At 38.5% G+C, this 11,587-nt stretch overlaps 1 protein-coding gene across 1 annotated transcript; it reads right to left on the reverse strand.

The window, feature by feature from the left end:
- Positions 1 to 288: 288 nt before the first annotated feature.
- Positions 289 to 8,789, reverse strand: prxl2b (peroxiredoxin like 2B). The gene is made up of 7 exons (XM_037768873.1): positions 8,589 to 8,789; positions 7,477 to 7,681; positions 6,220 to 6,271; positions 5,709 to 5,772; positions 5,500 to 5,575; positions 3,788 to 3,906; positions 289 to 653 (listed from the first exon to the last, which is right to left on the reverse strand). The coding sequence occupies exons 1-7, from the start codon at positions 8,649 to 8,651 to the stop codon at positions 627 to 629; spliced, it is 606 nt and encodes a 201-aa protein (XP_037624801.1). The 5' UTR covers positions 8,652 to 8,789; the 3' UTR covers positions 289 to 626.
- Positions 8,790 to 11,587: the final 2,798 nt, after the last annotated feature.

Below are 11,587 nucleotides of genomic sequence, written 5' to 3' on the forward strand. Positions count from 1 at the left end.
GAGACACTGGAGGTGACAAAATCCTCCAAAATTTTACGTCTCAGGTCAACACATTGATGGAGAGTAAACAAGGCAGTGGACATAAAGTGAAGACGATTTGTTGAAGGCAAGTAAAAGAAAACACTATGTATAATCCTGTGATGGAGCCATCAGAGTTTTGAATCATTAATGTAGTAAACAAACAAGTGATCTTGCATATAGTCAGTATACCGTAGGTTAGATACCTCCTCATCTTTTATTCAAACTCCTCTCATGTCTGCATGAAACTGCTCATTGACTGTAGCCAAGTACTGATTTCAAACTTTTATTATAATTAGATACATATAAATCATTTATTTTAAAAAGTGATAAGAGTGTTATAAATGCAAATTCACAAACAGACAATTTCAGGTAGGTTCATAATTCACATTAATTACAATGAAAGGAATTGATTACAAAAGGAATGCCACTGTTGCTTTCAGGTGTAGACAATAAAATAATATATTATGTGACTGTCACAAAGAAATTACAAACAATTATGAATATTGGCAGTAGTGTTATGTTCACGTTAGCATTTTGCTCACATTCCACTTCTTTTAGCTTCCCGACGTGTTGATATTCACCTGGTGCGATGGGCAGATCTGTCATCATCGTGTACAAACATCATCATTGCACTGCAAGAGAAGGTACAAGAGAAGTCAAGTCAGTTTTATTTATAAAGCCCGATATCACAATCACAAATTTGCCTCAGGGGGGGGTTTATAATCTGTTCATCTTGTGACACCCTCTGCCCGTTGATCTTCGCTTCAGATAGGGAAAAAATCGTTTAAAGGGTGAGACAGATAACCTTTACTTAATCAGAAGAAACCAATTGAGAGCAAAGTTCTCTCTCACAATGGTGCCCTACATAATCAAAAATAAAAGTTATACAATAAAAAGTGTGAAATCTAATAGCTGACGCAAATGCTTCGAAGCTTCAATAATTGCCATGTTGATCGACCTCCAAATCAGTATTTGAATGCTTAATTGTTGTTGTTTTTGTAAATAAATCCCAAAATAGCCCATGAAATAAGGAATAATCCCACAACAAACATTATTCATTATTCATATTCAACATGAATTGGAAACATGGTGTGAAAGAGGAGGATGGCATGAAATGGAGCTGCAATAATTAAATTGATTAATCGGGTTAGTTGTCAACTATTACATTTATCACCAACTTTTTATATAATAATAATATCTCGGAGGTGTGGAGAAAACAAGACATTTGAGGACGTCATCTTGGGCTTTGGGAAACACTGATGGACATCTTTCACCATTTTCTATAGACCAAACAACTAATCAATTAATCAAGAAAATAATCAACAGATTAATTGACAATGAAAATAATCATTAGTTGCAGCCCAAGGATGAAACAGGATCATTCTGAGGATGTGTCGACTAGGCCTCCATGAAGCCCAATGTTGCTGACTTTCACTACTTATCTGTGAGTTACTTACAGATAAGGTGATGGGTGAGTAGCACTCCAATTACAGGATAAAGGCCCATCTCTAGGTAACTTTGTTTGTCTAGACTGAGTGTCTTGTTTATGGGGCCTCAGAATCGTTGTGCTGAAGTTAAGACAGTGTGTTCTTCTTCAGGGAAATCTAGTGCGAGGGTTTCCATCTCTAGACACAGATAAGAGAAGTAAACACCGTCTATCAGCTGTTTGAACAGGAAGACATTACTTTGTTTTATCCGGATGAGCCAGTGTCTTCACTCAACAACAGCAACGTTTTCAGGGCCTCTCTCACACAATCATGTCATATAGCTCGTGACTCGCACTTGTTTCCGCCACCTTTTGACCCCTCGGAAATAAACAAGGTCGATTCTGTCCCGGGGCTGCAGCTATGACTTATGTTGGTCTTCAGACAGGTCATGGGGAAGCCATACTGTACATGTTGTAAAAGCTCTGACACGCTGGGTTTTGTGGGAAGCATGCAACAGAGCCAGGGGGAGTGGGAGCTTGAAGACCATGTGCTGGATGTCGTCATGCCGAAAGCTCTGATGATCACAGGACAAAAAACCCCTGGTGCTCTGGACATAAGATATCATGTCCATGACCTCTGTGCAATTTGTCTCTAAATGTGGTTTTGTGGTATAGAACAGGGACTACATTTTAAAAGGATAGTTTGGGTGTTTTGAAGTGGGGTTGTATGAGGTACTTATCCATAGTTGTGTATTACCTACAGTAGATGACGGTAAAAAGATTTTAGCCAAACGGCAACCTCCGGTGTGGAGAGGTGAAGCCGCACGGTCACCCGGTCAGAACGTACATAGAAGTGCACAGACTTTTGCGGGTATGTTGGCCGTGCGCTGCGGCATGGTGTGAGACCAGGCTCCGTCCATTTAGGCTACTGTTGGTGCTGCAGTGCTGGGTTAACCTTTAGCCGGCTAAACAGAGTAGCATGTAGCTTGTAGCTCGTTCTCTTCCATGATATAGCCTAGTTTCTTAGCGTGGTAGCTTCGAGCTAAATAGGCGTGTTTCAGTAACCAGACTTCAGGCCACCTATAAGAAAGGCCCAAATGTGAAACTTAACCATACAGTTTTGTCATCTGAACCTGCTGCTTTGAAGAGAGCATGGATGAATTTCACTTTCAGTTACCCGTGGAAAAGGGCTGTCTGACGGCAAGGTAAAGCGGTGACAATTCTAAATCAAGGGTACACTTGAACTGATAATTGATATTGACATTTTTAGGAGGGCATTCCTTTTAGAGGGCTAAAATGTGTTTTGCTGCTGGCCCCGTCCACAGCAGCATACTACTCCTTTCTGTTTCTCCAAACTGTTGGCATGCCGACCGTCATCTATAAATAATGCACCGACTATGGATAAGTACCTCATAAAACGCCAGTTCAAAACACCTGAACTCAACGAATCAACGTGGCTCAGTCTCTCTTCTTAAAGATGGAAAATATAGTATTTATTTATACAGTATGTTGCAGTTTCTAAGTGGTAATCACTTTTTAACATTAGCATGACAATACTTAAAATCCTGCTGTGCACATTAAGTTGTTAAGTTCAGCATAGCTACTACCATAATGTTAAAAACATGGTAAAGGCACAAAACGTGTGCTGACATCTGTATTCTATCCAAATGCCAAAATCATTTTTCTAACTACCTAGCTCTTATGTGTTATGTGCAAAGACTTTCCAATGATATAATAATAACAGTAATCAGCGACACATTGAACCTATTAATTTCTCCATGATACACTTGACATTTAATTCTGTAGAGCACTGCTGAAGCTGCTGCTGACGGTCTTTGTGAGAGAAATGAGAATATATATTTCATAAATCTTGTGTTAGGCTGCCAACACTGATTTTACTGTTTTTTGCTAGACTGCTTCTATGGTATTTGAATAATGACATCTCGGTTTGTGTTTGCAGAGCATTTCTAAGTGCAATTAAGTACAGACAGAGATCATAACTCTAGTTTAAAAGGCTTTTGGGGCCTTTGGCACAGACACAGACAGACCATGAAGATGGAGTAATAAGTGTGAAATTGTCTATGAAAAGGCGACTCTGATGCGCGTGTTGCTGCTGACGTAAAACAGAGTCTGTGGGAAAATAAGTGACGAACTGACATCGGTCCAGTGTGCCTTAGTAAACACAATGATACCATTATATTTAACCCTTCACTATGCAGCTTAAAGTTCATTCAAAGTTGAAGAGGGGGAGCAAAGAAAATAGAGGAAGGAAATGAAAAATGGAACATGGTGATAGTGTGAATCTCATATCTTTTCATGTATATTGATGGGATGTCTTACCACTGGCATCTGTCCTGCTTCTGCTTTGGCTGAGATGCCCAAAGCCTTAGAAATTTCCTCCAGAGGTAGGTGGTCTCCTGGTGAATCCTGGATAAAGTGCACTAGGACCTTTTCTCCACCTTTGCAGAGCAAAATCAGAAGAATCAGAAGAATCAGAGGGATCATCGAGTACGCAGCTTGTCAACTTTATCCATTACAATCAAAGATTGTTGTGAATCTGCTTCAGGGAACTCATGACTCATGAAAAGCAGTAATGAAACGCAGCACAGAGTACTATGACAATGAAAATAATCATTAGTTGCAACCCTAGTGACCTTGACCTTTGACTACCAAAATCTAATCAGTTCATCCTTGAGTCCAGGTGGACGTTTGTGCCAAATTTGAAGATTCTTCTATTTAATAACATTGAGTCGTAAGGAACTAAATAGCCTCTTAAAGGGAGAGTGTGTAGGATTTGGTGCTCTCTTGTGGTGTGGTTGCAGATTGCAACTAACTGAGTACCCCTCCGCTCACTCCTCCCTTTCTAAGACTGCGGTAACTTGAGCTGCTGAGTGCAAAACCATGGTAACGCCATTCGCCTCGCTCAGAGCCCATCCTTACCATAATAACACTACTTTAGGAGCAACGGAAGTCAGACGGCGGCAGGCGGTACCGCGGTTTTGCACTCTGCAGCTCACATTACCGCAGTTTCACAAACGTGTCGGAGAACTATGGTGGCCTTCAGGTAACGTAAAAACGTGAAAGTCTCTCTCTAGAGCCAGTGTTTGGTTTGTCCGTTCTGGGCTACTGTAGAAACATGGCGGAGCAACATGGCGGACTCCGTGAAGAGGACCCGCTCCCAATGTAGATATGAATGGCTCATTCTAAGCTAACGAAAACACAACGATTCTTAGTTTCAGGTGATTCTACTCTAATGAAAACAGTTATGAATATTATATTACATTTCTGCTAAAAGATCCCCCGAATTGTTACACACTGTTCCTTTAAAACATTCAGATTTATGCCTGAACCTCCTTCAAGTGGATAGGTGTCCAAAGAGGAGTAATGCTGGGAGAGAAGTGTGTCCGAAAAGTACTTTTGGTGGAGCCAAGATTTTTTAATTTGAGGAGTGAGACAGGACAGGATGACCTGTAATCTACTTCCTACAGCTGATTCCTTTCCATAAGAACAAGCGGCCCATACCACACCATAAAAGAGAGTATCAGCACACTAATATATATTGTTGACTCTCGTCTTAGTTGTCCTAGAGTTGTGCTGTAAATCATTTTTGGACAGACTGTACCTCTCCACTCCACGTTAAAAAACCTCTCTCCTGTATGCTGATTAATTTCACAGAATTATCAACGCAACACACTATTGTAAATTTGAATAGTTTAATTGAATAGTTTAACCCTTGTGCTTGTGTGTATACACGAAATAAAGAAGTGAGGAAAGTCAGCAGCCCTGGAGAGCACTGACATGGAGGGTTTGGAGAGCTCACTATGAGCATCCAACTTCACTACAATGATGTGGAGCAGCATTGCCCTCTAGAGGAGAGGCTGTAAGAATGCACTTCTTTGACCAGTTATTTACCTTCATTTACATAACAGGACAAACTCCACCGTTATCAATGCAATGCTACAAGCTTATTTACGTGTTCACATCCACGGTTCATTAGGAGTTCACAACACAGACCCTTACTAATCCCCCCTCTGGGTGTATACTGATCGTACCTTTGGCCACAATGAGCATGCCTCCGCTCTGGAGTAGATCTCCTGAGAAGTTTCCCTGGATGCCTTCAGCGTTGGCCTGAAAACATCAGAGAAAAACAGGCTATCAGAGGTGAGTGTGTCAATCTGGGTCCAAGCAACTTCACTCCTGCTCCAGTGACCATGATAGGACCCATGAAGTAATCATATAACCATGAAGCGCTATAGTATACCTTTGAAGCTGCAGCTCGTACTTTCTTCCCCAAAGCAGCAGGTACCACACTTATGGCTGTGTATCTGAGTGTGAAGAAAAACAGTTTCTCAATTAGAGATCATCAAAAGGCATCTAATCTTTTGTAAAGGAGTGAAGATTAATGAGCGGTGAAACCTAATAACCTTATAATTCCCCACAGCCCAAGGAGATGTATCCAAATGTCTTAATGTATTTCAACGACAGTCTAAAACCCAAAGATATTCAGTTTACTATCATATAAAAAAAGCATCACATTTGAAAACTGGAACCAGTGAATATTTGGCTTTTTTTGCTTGAAAAATGACTAAAACAATTAACTGATTGTCAAAATAGTTGCTGATTAATCATTGTGGCTCTTAAGTGAATAATTAAAGTTAAGATCATCCTTGACAATCGAAAACCATGCACATCGAGGTCAAAGCAAACCATCAGTCATATAAACCAAACAGCTTCTCTATTACACGAAGGGAATGTGGATTTACTGAACTCACCTCTTGAAGCCCAAATCCTTGTAGCTTTTCTTCTGTTCGTCAACGTAAATGGCTAAAAGAAGAAGATGATAGATGATTATTTGAACTGTTTATACTGTTGAAAGTGATGGGTTAATAAGCATGTATCCTCGAAACCTTGTGACACACACAATGTTTCTGTTACATAAGTTTTGTTGTGCAAAGGTGACAAAGAGGCTATTACCAAGTTACAATGAAGCTTGTTGCAGCAAAGTTGATGTAAAAATTGTGGCCAGGTGACAGCAAAGTGAAACACACCGTCAGATCCTGTTTCACAGGATTATCTTATTTGTTTGAACCTAACGCAACAACTGGGGAGACGCTTCCATTTAAACAAAAAAACAGAGACAAATGGCTACAAAAGGGACAGATGTCATTAACAAGTATTTGACCTTCATTCCAGTCCAGCGGTGGAAGAAGTATTCTGATCCTTTAGTGAAGTAAAAGTAGAAATATCATAGTCTGAAAATACTCCATTACAACTAAAAGTCCTGAATTCAAAATGTTACTTAAGTAAACGTACAGGATCATCAGATAAATTTACTTAAAGTATCAAAAGAAAGTGCTCTTTATGCAGAATGGTTCCTTTTAAAGTGGAATATTAGTATAAAATATTATATTATTATATTTTTAATCACTAGTGAAGACATGCAAAAGTGTTTTAATGTTGTAGTTCTTCAATGTGGAGACAATTTTAGATACTGTGTATACTACTGGGTAGATTAGCAGTGTAGTATTGTATTATATCATAAAAGCATTTCATATTTTTTTAATGTACAACTGAACATGTAACTATAAGAGACAAATAAATGTGGTGGAGTAAGAAGTACAATTTTTCCCGTTTAAATGTAATGGAGTAGAAGTACCGCACTAAAATGAAAATACTCAAGCAAAGTACAAGTATGTTATATATGTTATTACTAAGTACAGTACTTGAGTAAAGAATAGAAGTATTGGCCCAAAACAGCTGTTAAACTTTGGTCTTTTGATGTTTATCTATGCAATTGGATCATTTTACATCCTAAAATCTTTGGTCACATTCAAAAAAGAATGAAAAGACGGACAGAAAGAAAAGTAATTAGGGCTGTAGTGTAAAAATAGTTTTAGTTGAGCAGATATAAACCTTGTGTCAATATGTGTTTTCCATAACAGTTAAAGCACCATATATTGCCATGTTGTTGTGTCAGCGCAACACAAATATGCTCTTTTGTCTTGGATGAGTAGGTACTGCTTGCTTACATCCTTTAAAAAACCCTCCTTCCTTGAACTCCTTCAGCCCGAACTCCTCTGGTGCGACCCCCACCAGCGCCACACCGCTGGCTCTCAGGTCCGGCTCTAGTTTGCTGACCTCTGTTGCCATCCAGCGACACACCTGACAGCCAAACCTGCGCAGGAAGAACAAGACCACTGGCTGGTCCTGCCACAGAGAATGGAGCTCCACACTCTGAAACACACACACAGAGAGAGGGAAACACTCACAGTGAAACCAGGTGACACACACTCAGTGGGCGGCTCTGGCTCAGAAGGTGGAACAGGTCGTCCACCAATCGTAAGGTCTGTGGTTCGATCCCTTTGCTCCGGTCACATGTCGATGTGTCCTTGAGCAAGACACTTAACCCCAAATTGCTCCCAAAGGCTGAGCCATCAGTGTGTGAATGAGTATTTAGATTAGATCCTGATGGGCAACATTGGCACCTTAGCAGCCTCTGCCATCAGTGTATGAATGGGTGAATGCTGACATGTAGTGTAGAGCGCTTTGAGTGGTCAGAAGACTAGAAAAGCGCCATATAAATGCAAGTCCATTTACCATTTACTAATACTGTATATCCGTATATACTGTATATTCATATTTATATATCTGAATTTGACATACTATGTATTGGGACATACCAAATCATTTTTCTGGCATACTAAATAGTATGGTAGTACATGGTAAAATGGGGTGTAGTAAATGAGGTTGGGGTGAGCAAAATATCCATTTACCATTTACCATATGGGAAATGGGTGTAGGTGGATTCTACTAATCTGTTTTTACTGTGAAATCACACATCATAGATTCAAACTGTGCAATATCATGATTCACAGTCACACGTGTGTTTCCCTTCAGATCCTCATTATGTCACCCTGAAGGCCTCATTTGACACCTATTATATGAATGCTGTGAGGTAATGACAGGGTTAATACAGCAGGTCTCAGCAGGGAGGCTCTAAAGGGAACAAAGCAACCTAACAACACGGCTTTATATGAAACAAAAAGCACATTTAAACACAAACCAGTCAACTGAATAGACATGAAATAGGATGAAAGCTCAAAGGTGCACATGTAGCTTTCTAGCTTTATCTTTATCTTACCTCTCCAGTTTCTCCACTCTTTAACAAGTTCTTTCCAATTTGAACAAGGTCGAGTTTTGCCATTTTCTACGATTGGACCTACACGGACTGTACCGACTGAAAAAAAGTGACAATAAATGTAGTTTTCTACCGCAGTTAGTGTTTGAGTAACACCCGAGCAGCAGCACCACAACAGTTGCAAAACATCTGCATCCTGATACGCCCACTGACCCCTGACGTCCAATCAGATTCCGTTGGTGCTGAAGCGTCATCCAATCACAGGGCGCGGTGTGTGGAAAGGGGGCGGGGCTTCGCAAGGGTCAGCATGTGTATTTTACCTCTAAAGTCAATAAATACAGGATGTATTTAACTTAAAGTGCCTACAGCTATTTGCTCTCACATTTAGTCATTGTTCACACCTTGCACACAACATTAAAAAAAAACGGTTTAAACATGAACTCAAAGAAGTGATGACTGAATATGTTCAGTTTTTCATAATGCAGGGTGCACTAGTGCAGTAAGCTACAGGTGAGCTCAAAGGTAACCCAGATTTATTGCCTGGACTTTGTTTGCTTTTTTTATAGCTGTTAGTTTGGTCCCATCTGTCTGTTTACTATTAACCAGGAACTGACCTGTTTGGCAACAAGTGTTGGAGAATTTACTCAACCACTATAGGTGTACTAATTCAGCATCTTCATCTTCTGCCACTTTATGCTTTTACTCCATTTCAAAAAGGAATCATGTACTTCTTTTTTACTGCACTACATTCATCAAACATATATTGTTAGTTATTTTGATGATCAAGATTTTAGCCTACATTTTAAAAAAGCATATGTTTCCATATCTGTCCATAGCCCAAAACAGAATTCATTTCATACAATTTTGATGAGAAAAGTATTATACCTGTGGTTCAGAGACAATTAATTCAATACATCAGTGCCTCAGCTGTTGTTGCCATCCCTCCAGTATCAAGCTGGACAACCTGCAGGCCAGATCGTACTACGAGTCAATTAGATATAATGAGCCTGCTGTCAAAGGTGGACCTAAAATCACGTTAGTATTTCTATAGGGACCGGTACATCCTGTTAAAGTTTATGAAATAAAATAAGATATCCAGAAGTTTTTTTTATGTTATTAGGCTATTTTTAATGGGATAGAAAAACATTATTATTGTTAGTATGATTACTATCTATCTATCTATCTATCTATCTATCTATCTATCTATCTACTCTGCTGACCAGTGACTGGCCACTTCCCCTTCTCAGCCTCGCCTAACTGGAACCTGCCATCTGCTCAGGTTACCATAAGGTGAGTCAGACTGATTTAACCCATTCAAATAATATAGAATAACAAAGTAGTAATTTAAGATTCCTTTGTTACAGCTGACATTCACAAATTCTGTATTTCTGCACAAACTCACACCCATGAGTGCATTTACTGCATGTCGTAGCAGGACGAGCACAGGTTAAAAACGACTGTACTCTATATTTAGGTGAGCTAGTTCCAGGGTCGTGGTATTTTGCATGCTGGCTCACTGTCAGGGCTTATTGGGACACTTGATGGAGCTGACACCTCGTTAATGACATTTGTTTCACCTGTGCTTTTCCTGCCATGACAAGTCACAAGGTGTATTTGACTCTCACTTCTGCACATTATTGACAGTCACTCACCGCTAATCATGGACCTTATCATGCACACCACTGTCACTGATTGAGCAAAAGATGCACAAATTAAACACGCTTGTATTCTGTTAACCTCATCGGTAAATTACCAGATTCACCAAAACACTAGACTGAAAAATACTGAGACAGGGCCTTGTGAAATATCTTTTTATTCCTCTACAAGCTGAATTAGAAGTGTATTATTACAGTCTGGGATCCTTTCATCTTATTTTACACTTCAAGTTCAGATGTATTTCACTGATCTAGCATGACTTGCACTTTTTGTGTTGTTATAATTTTTATTTATTGAGTGACCTTATCTTTTCTAAAAAAATAATAAAAAAAAGATCACAAATTTAACATTTACAAATTATTTAACAATCCATTGTTTCAGTAAAAAACAGCAAGACAGTGACATAAGTATAAGTGAGAAATGCATGCATAATTTGCATATAGTTATACACATAAAACGAAAAAGAAAAGGCAACTGCAATTTATTCAACCCAGTTTTCCCTTTTAGATCCCTTAAATAGCTACAAGGTTGTAAAAATTCCAATTTTAAATTCTTTGACAATTTTATATTCTATATGCAGCTTTTTTTTGCCATTTCATTGAAGCTCTATGATGTTTAGACAGTGAAATATTCAAACCCAAGACAACATTTTAATGAATATTTGGTATCTTTGAAAACTTAAGGATTGATTGGAGTTATTTTTTATTTTTTTAATATTATTATAAATATAATATATATATAAATTATACTAAATTTACATTTGCTAACATCACAACTTATATAATTTCTACAATGTTTATATATTTTATATTGAAAAAGTAAAATTGATTGAAAATTAGAAAAAAAATATAAAGGAATGGAGAAAGTAATAACAGAGGGGAACAAAATAAAGAATGATAAAAAACAATAACAAAAAATAAGTAAAATTAAATACAAAATATTAATAATAATAGTAAAGTAGGCACATATACATTTTATATAGTCATTGCATGAATGTCCTTTCTGTAACTTAATGTCGTATTGCTGTTGTGTCTTAATCAGGTCTTAATCAGGTTAAATTAAAAAAATATTAAAAAAATATTAAAATGGTGTTCTTGAGGCGTTTCCCCCAACAAGTGAAACATGTGTTATAAAACCTAACATCTAACAAACAGATTGCAACAAAGTGCTTGAAAAAGAATATCTGTGTACCTCGATTAACAAATCATTCACTGACTATTATCATCTGAGGTACACTGTATACTGTACTGTGTAGTATAAACAGACAGATGTGTGTGTTTGTGTCAGTGGTGCTGATGTTGCAGGGAGGGGCGTGACGTCACGGGAGAGACCGGGAGGAAGAGGCG

The sequence above is a fragment of the Sebastes umbrosus genome, chromosome 1 (assembly GCF_015220745.1).
Source record: "Sebastes umbrosus isolate fSebUmb1 chromosome 1, fSebUmb1.pri, whole genome shotgun sequence".
NCBI lineage: Eukaryota > Metazoa > Chordata > Actinopteri > Perciformes > Sebastidae > Sebastes > Sebastes umbrosus.

Excerpts from the sequence above, each read along its gene's own strand:
- prxl2b (XM_037768873.1), bottom strand. The coding sequence starts at position 8,651 with ATGGCAAAACTCGACCTTGTTCAAATTGGAAAGAACTTGTTAAAGAGT. Across the intron at positions 5,576-5,708 it reads TACGAGCTGCAGCTTCAAAG|GCCAACGCTGAAGGCATCCA; the intron begins GTATACTATAGC and ends TGATGTTTTCAG. Across the intron at positions 654-3,787 it reads AAGCAGGACAGATGCCAGTG|TGCAATGATGATGTTTGTAC; the intron begins GTAAGACATCCC and ends CTTCTCTTGCAG.